At 40.0% G+C, this 20,438-nt stretch overlaps 1 protein-coding gene across 1 annotated transcript in view; it reads right to left on the bottom strand.

The window, feature by feature from the left end:
* Window positions 1-20,438, bottom strand: part of mtbp (MDM2 binding protein) — a 36,153-nt gene that overhangs the window by 15,252 nt on the left and 463 nt on the right. The window contains exons 2-12 of the mRNA XM_085178751.1: window positions 20,100-20,177; window positions 19,493-19,566; window positions 18,984-19,126; window positions 18,803-18,861; window positions 17,861-18,005; window positions 14,342-14,456; window positions 10,383-10,487; window positions 3,367-3,461; window positions 2,965-3,031; window positions 2,638-2,755; window positions 2,100-2,279 (exon numbers count right to left, since the gene is read on the bottom strand). Coding sequence (XP_085034877.1) covers window positions 2,100-2,279; window positions 2,638-2,755; window positions 2,965-3,031; window positions 3,367-3,461; window positions 10,383-10,487; window positions 14,342-14,456; window positions 17,861-18,005; window positions 18,803-18,861; window positions 18,984-19,126; window positions 19,493-19,566; window positions 20,100-20,177 — 1,179 coding nt within the window. The remainder of the gene's footprint in view (window positions 1-2,099; window positions 2,280-2,637; window positions 2,756-2,964; window positions 3,032-3,366; window positions 3,462-10,382; window positions 10,488-14,341; window positions 14,457-17,860; window positions 18,006-18,802; window positions 18,862-18,983; window positions 19,127-19,492; window positions 19,567-20,099; window positions 20,178-20,438) is intronic.

Here is a 20,438-nt window from a genome sequence, read left to right as displayed (position 1 = left end):
TCATTGAAGCAGTCAGGGCATATTTAATAGTGTTGCTCTGCATTTAAAAGTATCTAAAGTAAAGGAAAATGTCCCCTGAAGGTTGCATAAAATGTTAACAACAACAGGAACACTCTCGAGAGGAAACATCATAGCAGGTCTCCTGAATCACATTTAAAGCCTGAGAACGATGAAGGACTTTTATGAGAAGAGGATCTTTTTCGTTTAGGCAAAAAGTATATTTTTCTTTTCATAGACGATCACCCATCTGGTTATTTATAGCCTGAAAAGTCCACACAGTAAATGATCTATGCATCATGTCGGTCCTCTCGCCCATTTCTCTGTTGGTCTCTCTCCTATATAAAAAAATGAATGAAATAGTGAAAGCATCAAGAGAGCCGGTGCAACAGTTCAATGCGATGAAAGCAGATTGGTGCAGTGAAGAAAGAAATGGAGGCAAAAAAAGAAGATTTAAGCTTTGATAAATGCAATCTTTGGCACTTGGATAGGCAGCAGTGTTAAAGACTATAAGCTTCCAGTACAGCCTAACGTGATGAACAATAACCACTTCACAGCTTCTGTGGGAGAAGCCTTCTGGGGGCTTCTACTCCAGTCAAGCTCAGGAGCCGCTTTAAGCGAAAAGTCACTTGAAGGGGACATGACATTAAGAGACTTTATTTTAGTTCGACCACTTGTTTAGTTGAAGCTGTGACACAGAACTCACAGGGTCAAGTAAGTTTCCTTAAAACCCTTTTTATAATCACACTTACTATACCCAAAATACCATTCCCAATGTTGTCCATCATGATTAAACATCCACCTGCCCAAGAACAGCCATGTTTGAAACCTTTTTTAAGAGACAATGATTGGGTTCACTGCAAACAGGAACTAATAATAACAAAAAGCACTCAGACCACAGAGCTGTGCCAAGGCAGCTCGTTCTCTGGGCAGTACTTACTTTTAAAGGAATTTTTGTATTGTTCAATATTCACTTGCTTTTCTTTAAGAAGTTTGTAGTGCAGATGTAAAAGGTAAAAGCGGGATCAGAGGTCAAATGTGACATGATATTTGAATACAAACTATATTGCAATATTTAGAATCCCCATATGCCATTCCCTGTATGCCTATATGTTACAAACAACGTACAGTAAAAACAATTGAAGTATGAAATAGTTCTAAATAGATTTAGCCAAGTGGAGGAAGGCTTTCACCTGGGTGGTATCAGAATCTCATCTCTGCTTTTTGTAGATGTGGTTCTGTTGGATTCATCAAGTGATGGCCTCCAGCTCACACTGGAACGGTTCACAGACGAGTGTGAAGCGGTGGGAATGGGAATCAGCTCCACCAAATCTGAGGCCATGGTCCTTAGCCAGAAAAGGGTGGAGTGCCCACTATGAGTCAGGGATGGGTTCCTGCCCCAAGTGGAGGAGTTCAAGTATCTTGCCGTCCTGTTCACGAGTGACAGGTGAAGGGAGCGGGAGATCGACAGACGGTTTGGTGCTGCGGCTGCAGTGAGGCGGACGCTGCACCGGTCCGTCGTATTGAAGAGAGAGCTGAGTATAAAAGCGAAGCTCTCAATTTACCAGTTGATCTACATCCCTACCCTCACCTGTGGAGCTGTGGGTGGTGACCGAAAGAACGAGATCATGGAAACAAGCGGTAGAAATGGGCTTCCTCCAAAGGGAGTCTGGCCTCTCCCGTATAGATAGGTTGAGAAGTTCAGGCATCCGGGAGAGTAGAGGTGCTGCTCCTCCACATCGAAAGGTTGAGGTGGTTTGGGCATCTGACAAGGACGCCTCCTGGGCACCTCCTGGGGGAGGTGTTCCAGGCATGTGCCACTGGGGAGAGGGAGATGTGGGTTTCCCTGCTTAGGCTGCTTAGGCTGCTGACCCCGCAACCCGGGATCTTGCTCTATTCCCACATGAGTGTAATTAGACATCACACAAGCTTTGTACGAGATGGCAGGCGGGTAAAAGGCCATGTGATATCCAATCAGACTGAGTCGAAAACGTATTATTACATGCACATCTGTTTCCTAATGCCTATGAAAGTGCAGTACAGAAGTGGATATGTGAAAATGGCTACAGACGCCCGCCTACAAGTTTTTCCACATAAAATACCTGATGATGACAGAGGCTTCTCTCTCAGTAATGCAGACACAGTTGCCATGGCAGCCGCTCCATTAATTTGACTGTCTGAGTGCAGCATCCTGACCCTGCAGGCTTCATGCTCAGCGTTGTCCGAGCCCTGGACCAACAGGAAGTAGGCAGCACTCTCACCTTTGACCTCAACATCGGGCACTAAAAGAAAAGAAAAACAGGAGCATTTGTTACTTATATCGACTGTTCTCAGAAGTTTTTTCTTCCTTTTTTTAATCTTTCTATTACGCTTCACTGCAGAACTGAAAAATAACTCACATTTTGTATGACTATTATTTCATCCTAATGTTTCTTCTTGGTGCATCATTGCCAAAAACTGTTGTTGTTTCAAGCATTATCTTGTATTCATCTATTCAGCACCACTTCAGAGCCTTCCCAATGGAGAACTTTATAACTCTATTACCTATACCAGTATAGTCCCACTAACCAATGTACTTGCCTGCAGAAGAGACAGCTCTTTTCTGTTGCTGCCAAAGCGACTGTGACACTCCAGTTTTACCTGGTAAAGACTTTGGTCTCCTAGATAGAGATTCTCTCCAGCGCTGGGAGCTGAGTTGGCTGGCTGCAGGCTGTGCAATGGGAGTGATTACACAGGACAGACTGAACAAAGCTCCGACCTAGAGACAGAAATACAGCAGATTGGCATACACACAGTCCCCAACCAAAGTCATTAATGATCAATATATATATATATATGATTAATCATGAACATTCTGAATTTGTGATCTTGGAAGAGCTTTAATGTAATGAACAGGCTTCTTTGGTTAGGCGGCTCTTTCTGTAGCAGACTTTTGTATATGTAAGAGCACAGCTAAGTTACTCGTACCTTTCCACACAGTGATCGCAGCTGGTTCAACAAAAGTTTAGCTTTCACAGACTTCCCAGACAGGCATCTGTTTGTTATTTGTGAAGGAACAGCACAATATTGAGGCACAAAAGTTATAAAACCACCTTTCAAAGACAGAAAAAGTCTTAAAACAATTAAATAATGGGGAGGGGGGGGGGGGAGCTGTTTTGTTATCAACAATTTTAAAAATGTATATTAATAGCCATGACTGTTTTGGTTTCTGACAGCCAAGCTGTTTGTGTGTGACACATACTAAAATCTTACCTAATCCTGCAGCTGTTTCATTTGAGCAGGTGATGGAAGCAAAAGTTCTGATATCCTATTTTTATTTTTAAGCATTCATACAAACACACAGATACAGACACTTTAAAATAAGGATACAGTTCAAACTGGGCGCTGGAGATCAGGAAGCTTGGCAGGTCTGACAGATTAACCAGCTGAACCAAATCTAAAACTGGCGCATAGTAATGAAAGACCTGCAAATGAATCAAGAAAAGAAACAGAAAAGACAACATGATTAAAATAGATCATATTTTTCACAGAGTACAGCCTTCAGCTCCATTTAAATCAGCGATGTCAAGCTCATTTTACACTGTGGGCCACATACAGCCCACTCTGATGTGAAGTGGGCGAGACCAGTGAAATTACATGATAAACATATAGAAAAGCGACTGGTAGATCATTGCCCAGACTGTCCTGTAATTATAAATTTAAAGTATAAAGTTTTCTTTAATTCACAAAAAATGTCCTTGTACTTTGGTGTAATATGACTGGAAATGGGGTGGAGGTCTTTATCAATGGGAAAAGCACCAAAATCTATGAAAATACAGTTAAAAGATCAAAATCTGTCTACTCCTTTAAATTTTCCAACGCTGTCCAGTCGTTGCCAGGCCAATTATGGCACCCGGGCCTTATGTTTGACACCTCTGGTTTAACCCATCACATATCCCTCCCTATAAAAAAATAATCCTTAAACATTTTCTAAACAAAATTCCCCAAGATTATCATAAACATTAAAAACAACACTAACACCTGACTACTGCCTTTGTTCTATCAGTGCCATATTTTGCTAGAAGTGAGGAGGGGCCTCGATACACCTTTAGGTTTTGTCATGATTTAATGTGCAAAGACTGACATTGAACACAATTCTGACGCGACATCTCTTGTTTATAAACCCTGATTGCCAATTCCAGTGAAATTCAGTGTCATCATTTATTGAATGTCAAACTTTTTTAAGTCTAAACTACATGAAGATTTAAATGATCTTGGGTCAAAATTAGAGCTGGAAACATTTATAAATCCCTTGTTCAGTTCAGTGAAGCCTCTGACTAACGCAGTGACCTGAAGAGAGATTATTAAGACCTCCAATATTCAACTGTCCTCATTATGTTCACTTGAAAGCACACTTTGTAAGAGTTTAAGACTGCACGCTTCAGCAGTCCTAATATGACGTTGAACATCATTCGTATAAATCTGATTTTGTCTGACTGAGCTCTATTGTTCATTAGACAGCTCTGCTCTGAGCTATAACAGGTTTTCTGTGAAGGCACAGACTCCTTCGCTGCCTAACAATGACTAATCATATATTTAGCAACAATTTAGACAAAACATAGAGATATAATCGTTGTGACTGAACCCACACCTTTATCAGACGTATGGGAAACTGATTCGTGCAAATTCTCAGCTAGGTGCTGCTAAATGTAATGATGTAGCTTTTTCCACTCTTCAGGGAAGTGCAGCAGTGCTGTTGAGAAAGGAAGACGCTATCCAACCCACAACTTCTCAACAGCTTCGGAGAAAAACGCCTCATCCGAAGCTTGAGAATATTCAGTCCTTTAAACAGAGACTAGATATGGGCATACCTAGTAGAACCCCCGTGTGTTTGACTTTGTGGTTGGGTGACTGACTTCTAACATTAGAATTTTTTTCCATAAAATATCACTCACCCACTCACTGTATTCACATCAGTAACCACTTTTTCGTATATTCTAACACCCGTGCATAAAGACTGTCAACAAGCAGTTCAAAAGTGGTGGGAGGAGGAAGTATAAGGTTGTTTCCTGACATACGCTGACATCGCATAAACACCTCTTGGATATAAATAAATCTCTCAAAATGTTCCTGCTGGTTCAATAAGTTCAACAACAAACAAAGATATATCAAATCACTAAAGATGAAGAGGTAACAAAAAGCAAAATGTCTACTGTAAAACTTTAGTACATTAGCCCTCAACAAGTGTTCCTGCTTGTTTGTTACTGGCAAAAACTCAAAGGAGGTCTCCACCACTTACCAACTTCCACTGCAGGATAAACTGTGTGGGAGCGAACAAAGTCTAAAGGTCTGAATGTTTGAATGCTTTAAAACCCCAAAGACAATGCAATGTGAAGCCCTTTCCCAGTCTTGACAAACAGGGTTGATGCTCTCTTTAAAACGTCACTTAAAGAGATTAAAAGTTGTTATTTTAATGTGCTGTAGGGCAGACAGAAATGCCTGAGAAAATTCACTAATAGCATTTTTCCTGATATACAGTACAGCTCCCTGGATGATACACTTACAGAATAGAAATGGTTTTGGTGCATTTACTTCCATGTTGTTTGAAATGAGTGAAATAGATTTGCAATTACTTAGATTATTGGTGCTCTCTACCCAGAAGCATCCAGAATATACAGCAGGCAAAAAGTCTACCTTTTAGTCTATGATAACGGTAATATTACATTTTGTTCAACAATATTTTTAAAGTTAATTATAATTGCAAAAATGTTCCACTAAGGGGACTCCCTTTCCATTCAACGACACTTTAAGCGTGTCTTTTTTGACTGTTCATTCAAATGTGTTTTTAATGTTATAGTTTCAGTTACATTGGGGGCTGGTATCAAGAAAATGAAAAGTAAATTCTGTGGCCTCCCCCTTCACTGAGTGCTAGTAATTATAATGTCACTTACTCCTGACAGTGAGGAGGTCTAACTAATAGTTTCTGTCTGAACCTAGTTTAGTGTGTGTTTGTCTGAGTACAAGTCGCTGCACAGTCATTTATCCCAGCAGTGTGGAGATGTGATAGTTTTGCTGTCCTCAGAGCTGTTTTTTTTAATTGTGTGCCAAAACAATCACTGCCATCTGCTTCTCTGTATAAAGATCTGATGAAACCGACACACATTCACATACACTCCCTCTCTCATTCTCCATAGACGCATAAATGAGCAGCATGCACAGACAAACTCTCAAACTCTGCTTTAACTGAACAATAAGTGAACACAACAACACACATGGTGCCAAACACAAACTCACATAGCAGACAGTGGTTACAGATATTATACATGTATAACACAGAACATGTATTGTAATATTATAATGTTAGGACTCATTAAAACAAGACTATTTTTCTTTAATGAGTAGATCAGAAAACTTTCAAACTGTCTTTACTGCTAATCCAATGAATGTTAAAGGTACTCCGATTGTGTAAGTATAGACATTATCAGCTAATCGATGAGTTTTCATTAGGGATGCACCGATACCGATACTGGTATCGGGTATCGGGGCCGATACTGTAAAATGTGTGTGTACTCATACTCGTAAAAGTTAACCGATACCATGAACCGATACCAACTTATTTCATTAATCAGAGGGTGGCTTGTCATTTTTGTTGTAGTTGTTTAGATTGGCCACTAGGGGGACATCCCGCGCTAAACAGGCACAGGGTTAGACGAGTCGGACTGGCAGCTCCAGATTAAAAAAGAGAAACTGGAGGCTGCTGTAGCTAGGCTAAACAAAATGTCAGCAGTGTGGACCGGAACAGCCAACTTTAACTCAGGTTTTGGAAAAGCGATGAAAAATGTCAAGAGAAAATCCACGGGCAGTTTAAATAACAGAGGCTCTGACTCATTTTATCGCTCTGGATGACCAGCCAATGCCGGTCGTGGAAAACATACAATTGCACCGTCTTCTCAGCATACTCGAGCTGCGATATGAAATTCCCAACCGCCCATACATCAGGGAGATAATGGTGCCAAAACTTTCTAAAGAGGTAAAGACAAGCAGTGTGTGCGCGATGTCAGTCCTCGGTTTAACGGCACAGTGGGCTGATGATCCACGGGCAGATGGGGAGTTTGTTCGTCAATGCCAAATACTTTCGTTATTTTGTTTGTTTGTTTACAATATGGACACTCTGCAATAATTTAAAAGTTTATTTTATTCTCAAACCTAATTTGTATTTATTTTATTCCAAACAGAAGTGTTTATTTATTATTCCGAAAGCTCGAGACAGTGCCAATAGTTCAGTGATATTTTGTTAAATTACAATGTGGAGACTCTGCAATAATTTAACAGAAGTGCTTATTTTTCACTTGAAATTTTTTTGTGGTCATTTTTATTAAGATATTATTTATTATCGGCAGAGAATAAAATAAAACCTGTCTTCCAATTCATTGCATTTGTGTGTGTGTGTGTGTGTGTGTGTGTGTGTGTGTGTGTGTGTGTGTGTGTGTGTGTGTGTGTGTGTGTGTGTGTGTGTGTGTTGTAAAAGTATCGGTTTTTGTACTCTGTATCGGCAAGTACTCAGATCCAAGTATCGGTATTGTATCGGTTTGAAAAAATTGGTATCGTTGCATCCCTAGTTTTCATTATTGCATTTATTAATCTACATAAGAAAACTCACAACAAAGCTTTACAATGTAATATAATACCATCATGTCTAGTACAGAATACACTGTCTGTAAATGTGGTTCTTTAAACTATAGACAACAAGTAGCAGAACACACACTTGGCCAAAGCCTCAACCTCAGATTCTAAATGTTAGTGAAAGTTCATCACATTACAGTTCTGCTCTTAGAGATAAATAAAACTCTAAAAGGCACAACTGGTGTTGGTGGCTGATGCACTGGCACAAATCCCCTGTAAATACAAGTTGTATAACACATAATTCCCAGGTCTCAGTAGATCTTAATAGGGTATGAGCCTTAGTGACTTTATTCACCATATCAATTTAAAGGCAAATGGCTGAGTAAGAACCAGGAATAAGAAATAATAAAACCATCATAGATTTAAACCACTGAGAATACTGCCACTTTCTGTGGCTAATATTCTCCTCAACTCAATAACATTATGGACATAATGCGTAGACTCTCAGCGTTTATTTGAGGGTATCCACATTACAAATGGATGAAGGGCTTAGTTCCTTAAGATGTGCCACCCTCTCTTTACAAGAGACCAAATGAAATTGGACAGTTGACTAAAAGGCTATTTCATGGGCAGATGTGGGCAATTCCTTCATTATGTCATTATCAATTAATCAGATAAAATGCCGGGAGTTGATTTGAGGTGTGGTGGAAGGCTTTGCTGTGAACAGACAACATGCAGTAGAAGGAGCAGGTGAAACAAGCCATCCGTAAACAGAGTGAACAACACTCTCCAGGAGGTAGGCGTGCTCATATCCTAGTCTAGCATAAAGAGAAGACTGCATAAAAGTAAATATAGAGGTTTCATTGCAAGTTGCAAGCCACTCATAAGCCTCAAGAATAGAAACGCTAGATTGGACATTGCTAAAAGAAAATACATCTAAAAATGCCGTCACAGTTCTGGACAGGCGAAGCCAAGATCAACCTCTACCAGAAAATTATAAAATTAGAACATTAAAAAAAGATTTTCGATATCCAAATATTTATGGACCGAACTGTATCTATGGTATCAATTTGAACCTAATATGCCGCTTCGTTCTCAAGTTATTGCATTTACAAGATTTTCAGAAAAATTGCTCTTTGACTATGACCTTGTCCTTGAGGTCGGGGTCACTGAGAATCAAACTCATCCGTGATATTTGGCTGATACACAGTATGGCACAGGCCGGCATGAATTTTATTAGCGTCACAAATATGGTCATAACCAAGACTACCTACCTAAATTAAAAAGGTATACTACACTGGATTCCACATTAAATAAACATATGTATATATTTATTTGAAAAAAGTTACTCCTATCAACATCCCTTATAATCATCCCTTCTGCTGATATCCTACTCTCTGCCTGCATTTTCCCCTTTTCTTATTATTTTGCAGAGTTTCTGACAAGTCTGCAACCTTTGGCCGGTGAGTGTGCAGCCCCCAGCTATTTAAAGCAGGATCATCACAGTAGGTCTTTCCAAGCAGACCAGGAATGTCTAAACCAAATGGCAATCCATTAGATAGTTCTGGAGATTTTTACCATCACAGTGTGCTGCGTGCTGCTAATGAGGCTAAAAAAATGCCAAAAGATTCCCAGTTTTATTTTCTATCTATTATATACGACTGTATATAAAAAACAAGTCTAAGCTTTTTGTCATTTGTGATAGCAGTGAGCTGGAAGCAGACGTTGTATAGAGCCTGCAGTTTATACATGTGGCTTATTAATATTTACTGAGAATATTGTTAATAACAATAGCATATTAATAAAATTAAGAGTTCTGTAAACACTGAGTTAGATATATTGTCAGAGAACACAAACATGATATTTATGTGAATACCAGTTTAAGCTTTTGGCATGAACTCATATCTGTCATGTACAATCAACAGTTCTGACACACAGACATTAACTGAGGCTAGACTCAGAGTGGACGGAGACATCAAGATGAGCTGACAGCTCAGTAACTGCTTCCCAGTTCCAGAGAGTGAGTGCCGAGTGATAACTCCATTAAAAATACTCTACAAAAAATCCGACTGCAAAGCAGGAAAAAGATTTCCCATGGAAGAAGCCTTCACCACTGGCCTGCCTCGATGAGATGATAAATCTTTATTTCTGTGTCATTTTCTGGTGGTAAGGTCATAACGTACATAAAAGGTTGGCAATAATTTGGCTTAGAAAATACATTTGATTTATCTGACTGATGGATCATCTGTCACAGGTTGCACAGTGTGAATAAAGGGCAACCAGGACTTGACGCTTCTCATTTGGAAATAGACAGTGGGGGGTTCGTTCTACTGGACAGCTTGAAATCAACACTGGCTCTACAGTAATACAAACTGGGCTATTATCTGCTCTGCCAAAACTTTACCCTGAAGTTAGCACAAACACACACAGAGTAGTCTTTTCTCAAGCTGCATTACAATTCTCAATATAAGATGTTCTCACTGACAAAGTTTGGATCAAGTGCACAGCCTACAGCACTCTGGTGGAAGACTGCTGCTGTGAGCAGCTGCTCGCAAGCTGGGCACTAAATCTTTGTTGGAGGACACAACAAGGACTAATTTGACTTTCTGGAAAACAAAGTCAGAGAAAATAGTTAACTGATTACTGAGCTGGCTGTCAAAAACTTGAGCACCAAAGGACAGCCTTGTTTTGATTAACTGTGAACTGCTTCCAAAGTTTGGTTTGAGGTCATCTCAAGTTCAATTCAACAAAAGCTCCAATGAAACTTAGGAGTCAGAGCTCACCTCAGACTGCAGTTTGTGGTCGGTGGTCATGTGTGGAGCTTCCAAAAGACCAGACTCTGATATCTGATGCAGAGAAAAACCATCAAAGCGGAGTTCTGACACACACTGAGGAGAAAGATAATACATGACACAGTCAGTGTATATGCAGTTAGAAACATTTGTACAACCTACAACAGAGAAATGCAAACTGTTTGACATCAGTGCATTTTAACAAATCCTACAGCTTCAGTGTTTGTCTGAATAATATCTCAAAAATAACTCTGCATAGCTGTGCCCTTTGGAGTTACGTGTACACAAACACATATAGAGACATCATAACTGTATCAAATGGGAGTAAAATGGTGTTGGCTGCTCTCAGATAAGGGTTTATTCTTTTGGGAATTTTCCTTTGTTTGGCTTCTCCAAACCTTGAAGCTTTTAATGAGTGTCTCTAGAACTCACTCGTTCAGAGGGCAGCAACTCAGAAAAGGTCACTTTAGTGAAGGAGACGCTGCGAGCCTGCCTTAGAGCACCATACTTGGAGCACACTGGTTGATAATCTAACATACGGTGTCTATACACTTTACTGTTAGGGTCACAGACTGTACACAAAAGATAGTCAAAGCTTCCCGGTCTTAAAAGTGAGGGCAATGCAGAAGTGCCCCAAACCTGCACTCTAAGTCCTCTGGTTTCAATTTAAAAAATTAAAAAATGGTGTATGGGTGTATAAAAGGTTATGGGACTTCCAGTCCATTACACAGTCCTAGAGATTGTTCTTAGCAAAGTTATTCATTTAATTGTTTATTCCATGACTGTTTGGCCAGTGGTTCCTGCTGTATGACTCTGGATGAAATCAGTTGGTGCCCCAAAACAATGTCCTTGAGATTGCAAATGTCCTTGGTTGCCCACAGGAAATAGAGAACAGTCACCTCTAAACTGAAAGTTGTGCCTTACCACTACCACCGACAAGTTTCGAAAGGCAGAGTTTTGAATGCAAATGATGAATGACCATGGCAATGGTAGCAATGAAAGCAAACACAAGGAGGTTTTCAGTGCAGAACCTAAAACATCTTTACAACCGGTTTTCATCTAGCAACTGTCATCATCCTCCAGCAACCACTCGCACTCATAAACCAGTCAGGTCATTCATATTTTTTCCATAGCAATCGGTGGCTGTCAGGGGGTCACCAATGGGTCCCTTGGCCCATGTGACTGAAGCCTTTGTAACTTCTTTCTTTTATAAAGTGAACAAGATAATGTTCCCTTTACGAAAGATGACCCCCAGTAGAGTTAACAAGGCTGATAAAGTAGCTTCTTCAGGGCAAGCCTGCGTTGTGCTCCTCAGATCTGCCTCTTACTTGTCACGTGCAGTTTGAAAATACCAAGATGGTGACAGCAAAATCGCTCAGCTCAACAGGGCTTCACTGATCCATGGTCGATGGCCCAGTGTCCGTGTCCAGCTTTTACATACAGTCTATAGTAGAGGCTCTAGATGAGAGATGCCATTTTGTAAAGGCTATATAAACCATTTTCAATTTTGTTTTTTCTGTTTTCAATATTTTCACTTAAAGATTAGAAGCAGAGTTTTCCCAACATTAAGGTCCAAACTGAAAAACATACAGTAATGAAAAAATAGAAACTAAAAAATACAGTTTAGCCTGTCACCAACACTGCACCTTCATTTTATAATATTAAAAAAAATAAAAATAAAAAAATCCCACACATACTAAAAAACAAAGACACTACTTTGAGCCGTTTCAAGACAGCTAAGATCTATATTTTCAGCCGATCAGTGTTTAAAATCATAAAATAAGACCTGAAAGTCTCACCCAGATTTCCAAAATAAAAAAAACCCACCATCAGTACGAGACATGCAAGGAAACCTCACAGTGAAACAGATTGCTGATTCTCCCCAGAGGGCCATGAAAGAACAGCACAAAATTGGCAAATTCAGTCCAGAGAAAAGAAAACTACTGCACCTGCCAGAGTTTTCACTTAAAGACAAAAAAAACAAGTGTGCCTGAAGTAATCTCCAGAGTAGGAACAAAAAAAAATGCTGTCACATCACCTCAGCCTGGTTACTTTGATGCCAAAACAGTTACTTTGTAGGAAAGCAGGAAATGCATGGAAACAAGCAAATATAAGGACACCTAAACACCACATCCACATGACTGTAAAACCCTCGTTTCAGAATAATTAGCATCAATGCGATGCTACAATAACCTTCGCTCTTTAAAATGCTATTCATGAGATTATTGGCCCAGATTGGAGGAACCTGTTCTATTTCACAAAAGCACTGCAGAGTTGTTCAAATTGATGTTGAAGTTCTTCCCCATCGAATCTCAGTCTGCTTTCTTTCTAATGGCCAGCTAGTCGCTTCTTTATACACTTTATATCACTCAATTTATGACCTCCCTAAACACTTTGCTGATGTGTTTATGGTCTCAGCTGCTACTTTCAAGTCTTTCTAAAACAACATGATGTTCAGTTAAATGACAGGTGCAGTTAAAAAGTCAAAAGGATCATAAAGTAAGGTGTGCATTATAGTGGGCCTACCTTGTGAGTAGTAAGTGACTACTGTATGAGCATGACAAGAAGACGGGGAAACTGTCAAGAATATGACAGCCAAAAGAAACTTGATAAACTGCACCATAAAGTATAATTTATGTTTATTAATTCATTATTTCCAGCGATCTTCTTTAACACTTGGCTTCAATAAGCTTCATGACCCAGTAAAATTGAAGAAAAAAAAAAAATTGATAGGAGGGGGGTTTAATGGGTCAAAGTGGGCCAAGCTGGGCTGAACTGATACCAGCTAGTTCAGCTCTGCCAGGTCAATGCCAGTAGGACGGTGCCTTTTCCCATGACCCTTTAATGACCTCCAGTAATTTTCCAGATTCATTCAGCATGACGTGAGGCAGAGATGTTTTGCATTTGTGCAGAGCAGGGATAGTGGATGTATTGGACAAAGGATGCTGGAGATGGAGCTGTCCAGCAGAAAGAAAGAGGAAGCCCTCAGAGGAGGTTCGTGGATGTTGTGAAGGAGGACATGCAGAGGTTTGATGTGACAGAGGAGGATATGTTCGTGATAAAAAGCCCAGGACAAGCAAGCTGGAAAGTTCAAAAGGACACGGGTTTTTCTCCGGCCCACAACAGTATTTGTCCAGAAATTGCAAACACAGACACACAAAGTCTCACATACACAGTGGTTAAAACAAAAGATGTTCATTCCCTCAACAGCCTGTACCTACCAAACAGCTTTCTTTTCCTTCATTGCTCCTTTGAAACCATCAATTACACCCACATTGCTAGGTTTGGAACAATTACATCCAAGCAAGTGTATACAGACACAAGACTTCACAGTCCTCTCTTTGGTAAGCAAAACAGCATCCACAGACACAATTTCCCAGAGGTCTCCGCTTTCCTGTAACTGACAAACAGCTGAGGTTTACAGCATCCACAAAATCTTTATTAAAATCCTCCGTCTCAATAGTAAGCTGGCCCTTTTGGACCATCACAGTTATAAAGACCTGCTATGCAGCTGCTGCAGTAAAAATTATAATGTTTTTTGTTTTGTTTTGTTTGGGGAGTTTTTTTTAACCAAAAACTTGTATTACTGGGGAGTTTATGGAATATGTGATGTAAATTAAAGTTAAAATTTTTGCTCATATCCATTTCCGTCTCAAACTTTGATCACCAAGTGAGAATTGTGACCAATTTTTTTGGAGCTGTGTTTTGTTAAATAGCTTCAGCAGTTTCACTTTTCCAAATTCTGACCGTGGTGAGGCAGTGTCCTGCAATTTCAAGAAGTTGATAATAACAGCAATTTGATATTTATTCAGATAGATCTCCGACTCTGTTTCTTCAGTTCTTTTGTTTAAAATATTCAGCTCATTCACACAAATGTCCTGTGCACATCTGAGTACATCACTGGTCTGAAAATGTGCACCATCTCCAGAAGTTACCCCAGCAACCCTTACCTTCTTCTCTCTGATAAGCAGGCTTCCCCTCCACATTTCTTTGGAGTCAATACAGCTGTCCAAGTCAGCCAGCTTGACCAAAGCGGCGCTGATGGAGGACGCCATTTTCTGCCATCTGAATGAAGAAAACAAGAATCGCTTGATAAGCCCGAGTAACTTTTATTCTCTGTTAGACAGCGATATGCAAGCCCATGTGTCAGGTTTTCTTATTGCCTACAACAGTTCTGCAAATGTTAATCGTACATTCACGTTATACCAATAAGCCTGTCACATTTAAGATGTCTAGTTCTTATCAGGTAGGTGGTGTTTTGATGCCTTATGTTGGGGGGTGAAAAAGGTCATTCTGGCATCTCCTGAGATTATCTGTCTTCATGTTGCCAAAGTTAATTTGTTGTTTTTATCGTTAAGAGTGCTTCTCCAGAAATGTTCATCCATGTGTATCCATCCATTACTTCAAGTCAGCACCTTCTCTTATTTATCCATCTAACTCCCCCTAGTGGTGAGCTAGGAGGATTTCACTAATAATGGGTTCGTGTACATTCCCAGTCATCTAAGTCATGGTTGTCTTAAGAGCTTAAAAATGAAGGAAAAAATGGACTTCTTTAAGTCACTGGAAACCCTCTCGTGCATACTCATCGACTCCCATCACCCACTGAAACACAAACTTGGGTTGAACAGGACCCTACGCCACACCCTACCAACGTTCCCTCTAAGGCACAGATGGAAAGAGAAGGAAGACACACGTAAATAAAGCTCTTAAAACATGTGGTTGCCCCAACTGGGCCTTCATCAAATTACCAAAGATACACAGGAAAGAAGATCAGACATCAACTAGGGAGAAAGGCGATGACTGATGGAACAACATTGTCATCCCTTATGTACCAAGTTTATTAGAGGAAACAGGAGAATGTTCTCCAACGGCAGCATCTCAGTGCACTTCAGTCCCAGCCACACTTAGACAAAACCTGGTTCATCCCAAGGAAAAAACTCAGACACTGAGTGTCTGAGTGCACACTGTGCTGTGCAGTGAGGAGCACCCAGACCTCTACATTAGAAAACCAAAACAACCACTCCGCAAACACATGGCACAACACAGGAGAGTCACCTCGACGGTACATCTGCAGCTAAAAGATGAATGTCACTCTTTGGATGATGCTAATGTTCACATACTGGATCGGGAAGACCAATGGTTTGGGAGGAGTGAAAGAGGCCATCAACTGTCTGCCACCTACAATCCACTCACACCTCACTTTAGGTGACCTCAACAAGTCACATGATAAGATGGGCCATGTACTCACACTGATTTCACCTTTAACCCCAAGTAATGATAATGACCTACACCTTTTGTCACACCTTGGCTCGTGGAATGACACACATAATCAACAGTGGGCCCAACGACCTCCTAAGGAGAAAGCCCATACTAGGGATTAAGGCTACATCCACACTAATGTGTTTTTGTTTGAAAACGCATCGTTTTCTCTCCCGTCCACACTGAGACGGCGTTTTCCCCAAAAGAAAACGCTCTCAAAAACAAATACATTTGAAGATGGTGCTTTCGCGTCGCAGCGTGGACAGCGAAAACGGAGACTTCTGAGAACAATGACGCATTTTAGTCATGTGATGCAGTCATGTGACCAATTAAACAACGATAGCGGAGGGCATTATACAGCAGTTGTTTTGTTTGCTCTCAATTTTGACAGCCCTATTAAAGATTAATATCAGTTTGCACATGCTCCAGATAGCTTTTCTTCAAATTCTTTAATTCTCACTCGCTTTTGCAAGTTTGTACTTTTGTGTTAATCGCAACAACAACTCCATCTCATTGTTAGTCCATTCGACATTTTGCCGACACGTTTTAACGAGCCGGAAAGTAAATAAACGCCAGACAGAAATGAGGCAGGCCGAATCTTCTTGCGTTTCACGCATGCGCAGTACTGGAACGTAAGCGTTTTTGGCCGTTTTCATGTGGAAAACGACTTGTGTGGACACGGAGCGTCTTCAGACGAAAACGCAGTTTTCAAATCTATCCGGGCTAGTGTGGCTGTAGCCTAAATCCCTGGGATTCTCCACCTTTTGTTTTTAGAACTGAAGAAGCCTCTTGGATGAGAGGTGAAACTTTTTTTTTCAAGCTCTTAAGTTCACAAATAGCACTATTTGAAAAGTTTCCTACAGTAAAAACAAGGCTCCTTTCAAAGTTACAAAATAAAATCTAAGAATTAAAGGACTTTACAAAAAAGCCCCTTTTTCATAGGTTGCATTGCTGTTAAAGAGTTTAAGTGAAGGCCTATTTGGCATTCTTCAGTAAGAGGGAATAGAGTGTAGGGCTGGGTATCGTCACTGATTTCTAGAATCGATTCGATTCTGATTCACAAGGTCCCGAAAGGATTCGATCCACGATTCGATTCAATTCGATTTGTATCTGGGAAATTTTGCCTCAGACAGTCAGAAATATTCTAATTAAGATCAGTACATTTACATATTTTTGTATCTATAAAAAGGAAGCTGACACTTGCAAGACTTTATCAAAGTCTGTAAGCATCACAGCAGATGCCTTTGTGTGTAGTAGCTGAAGATAAAACACAGAAAAACATGAAGGTGATTTTCCAGGCCTGGAATTTTATAAAAATATTCTGCAGTAGATCAAAAATGAAAGAAAACCATTAATCAACATATGAACATTACCTCTGAAGTTACAGCGGTTTGATTAGAGACACGGCTAAGCGTTTTGCAATTTGCATAATTTTAAAAAGTTTACATTTGTTCAGTAGCCCATTGAACAGCAGAAATGAGGTTTTCTTTTCGGAAGTATGTAAAAGGAAAAAACAAACAAACAGCGACAGCGTTGTAAACAACGGTAGACTTGTGAGTAACAAGCAAGCGAATAATGCAGAAAACAGATTTTTAGACGGGAAACTGTTCTTGAAGTACAGAGAGAGCAAGAGAGAGAGAGAGAGCTGTGTATGACGTGTCATTTTATCGTGTTGGAAGCAAAACAGTAAAAGTCAGAGGGAATTCATGACGATGTTTATGTGAAGCTTAGTTTGGATCTTCTTTTGCTGCTGGTTCAGTCAATATTGTTTGGAGCGAGATAAAACTAACAGCTTTAGAATCAGCGCAAAAAGGAGGTAAACACAAAGCGCGGACCCACCAAAGCATCAGAATCAGCGAGCTGTCAGCTTTCAGCCCCAACCGTGTCCTTGCTGTCGGGTGAGAAAGACGACATCTCACTGATTCTGATCCGTCGGCAGGTCCGCGCTTTGTGTTTATGTCTTTGTGCAGAATCCGTGTTCCTGCTCTCATTCACTGTTTTAGCTGTTTGGTGGTTGTTGAAATTTTGTGAGGTTTCACCTGAGATTCTGGCATTTCGGGCAAAAAATAAATTTATATTAAAAAATCGATTCAGGATTTTAATGAATCAATATCACATTATCCAAGCTAGAATCGATTTTAATCGATAAATCGATTATCAAAACCCACCCCTAATAGAGTGTAATGCATGGGTATTTTTCATCTTCTCACCCAGGTGTGTGCTCTGTGATGACACTGATCTTTGCAGCATGCCAGGAGGACATGTGTTTGACGGCTCCCAGCAGAGGCAGGAGGTCTTTAACAGGAGGGGACTGCTCAGCAGAGCCCAGCACCAGAACATCCAGCAAGGCTTTACCTGATTGAAAAACATAGGAAACAAAAGGACACCGTGTTTCCTTCTTTTATTTATTTATTTATTTTTTTCTTTTTCCACATCCATCTCTTGGTAGGACGTATCAAGGCAAGTCGTGAGCTTTTAAAAAGTAGGCAGAATCACTTGTTATCAAAACCAAATTTCAAGAATTGTAGTGACTCTGGCTCCTCAGGGTAACTAAAGTTAGAGGGTAACTGTTTCTGAACTCCCGCAGAGACTGTGTGCCAAAAAACCTTCTCTTAAAAAAAAAACAAACAAAAAAGAAAACACTTAACGAGGGAGATTTGCAAAGACGTCAGAGCATTGGTGAACACAGATTTATGCAGTACAGCAGGCAACCTTATCCACAAAGTTGCAGCAGGCGGATTTTCAGAATATAACTGCTTAAAATTCGACAGCACTCTTTTAAGAAGAAGTTTTAATTCCTTGATTTGGCTAAGACACAATCATCCCATGAGAAATTATTTTGTGCAGCAAACTTCTTGTTCTTTTTTCCCATGAGTAAAACAAGCCAATCATCGTTCTTCTTCTTAATGCAGAATGGAAGAAACTGAAGTGGCGAACTGCGCCCTAAAGGTAATCATCGAAACCACCTGAGAAGTGCTTTGTGGAAGCACTGTGGATTAAACATCTTCAAACTAGATTTTTTTTTTTTTTTAAGTAAAAGCCTTATAAGATCCAAGTTAACAGCTTCAAAACTGCGAGCAAATTATATACAAATTATAAGGCGAAAGATATATAAGTATAGAAAGTAACCAATGTAAACTGGACAACAGTACCTGGAGGTGGAAGCTTGTCTGACAGCACATGCAGTCCCTCTGCAGCCTCCTCCATCAGCCTGTTAAAAGTTGAGAACAGATGAGCTGACATGTCACTGTCACGCAGATTCTTGAATGGACAGATGGAGCAAATCCCTGTTACGGACAATAACTGCAGACATTATCATAATTATCATCTCACTCTGTCAGTGTCAGCTCATCAGCCTTTTGGTCCGGTGCCTCCTGGTTCTTCAGAGAACCCAAACAAGCTTCCAAAGCAGTGGGTTTCTCCTCCTCACCGTCACATCTGTGAAGGCTCAACTCTTCCCATTTAGAGGTGCAAAACTGCCAAACAAGAGACAATTACTAAACTAAATACAGAATTCTTTATTCACAACTTAACAGTTTGAAAGGTAAGATTCTGCATTTGTTCCTTGTCAAATGTGTGTCAATGTGGTTAAGTATGAAGCATGAAGTGCTTCTGCAGTTTTAATAAAGGCATTCTGTACCAATTCCTAACTTGCAAAGATGAATAAAACTGTTGTAAAGCTGATATTGTATTTAATAAGTAAGAAGGAAGGAAGGAAATGGCACAATAGCTATGTTGGTGCAGACTTTGACAGCTTGTGACAATTTAAAGCATCACACATAAAAAAAAAGCTGTATATACAGGGACCATATCTATGCTCTTGAATCTTCCAAGTGTCTCACCTGTGCAGCTCCGTGACAAGCCTGAACAGCAAAGTACCACCTCCGAGCTGACGGGCTGCCACTGAGAGAACAAGCTGGGAAAACATGCAGTGAGAAAGATGTAAGGAAGGGAAATAACTTGTTTTTGCCACAGGATTTCTGCCAGGCTGAGGTCTGAACTTTGATTGAGCCACTGCAACATCTTGATTCTTTTCTTTTTCAGCCATTCTGAGGAAGCAGATTTGATGCTATGGGATCATTGTCCTGTTGTATTAGCCAATTTGAGCCAAACTTCAGCTGTCAGATAGATGGATTCACATTTGACTCTAGAATACTTTGCTATTCAGAAACTCTGACAATGCAACAGTGTCTTACATAAACTGTTTGCTTTGTATATGTTTTATTTTGCAAACTACTACTTCTTTTGAGCTTTATCTTATTGTCGCCTCATGTATTCGTAAATAGGTTTAAACGGTGTTTCTTTATGACTGATTTGATGACCAATTTAGCATCTGGCCAAGAAATGACCACTGAAAATTGAACATTTACAGTGATGCTGATTAGTGATTAATGTGCAGTATCTAGAACCAATAGATAGTTGCTCTAAGTTATCTATCTGTTACTGTACCTGGAAACACAGAAACCTCTGACTCCTGAGTGGAGATGTCCACAAGTCTGCCATATATCTGCTTTAGTGGCTCCAAACCTGCGATCAGTGAAAACAGAGCTGTCAGGATTCATCACAAGCAGATTTCTGATTTATTTAAGACTGAAAAGAACAACAAGTAGCAAATCAAATTTGTTAAAAGCTGCTAGCATAGTTCACTCTTCAAACTCTTCAAATCACCATCGTGATTACAAACAAAATGTGAAACACAAACGTATACGAACAAAGGTTAACAAAGTCAGGACGATATTAAGAGCTCAGCCAGAAGAAGTTTACAGTTACAAAGCTAACACGGGCTAA

Source organism: Neolamprologus multifasciatus, chromosome 11, assembly GCF_963576455.1.
Source record: "Neolamprologus multifasciatus chromosome 11, fNeoMul1.2, whole genome shotgun sequence".
NCBI classification, from domain to species: domain Eukaryota; kingdom Metazoa; phylum Chordata; class Actinopteri; order Cichliformes; family Cichlidae; genus Neolamprologus; species Neolamprologus multifasciatus.
The sequence above is the reverse complement of the archived record's forward strand: the minus strand, read 5'-3'. Positions and strand labels throughout refer to the sequence as shown.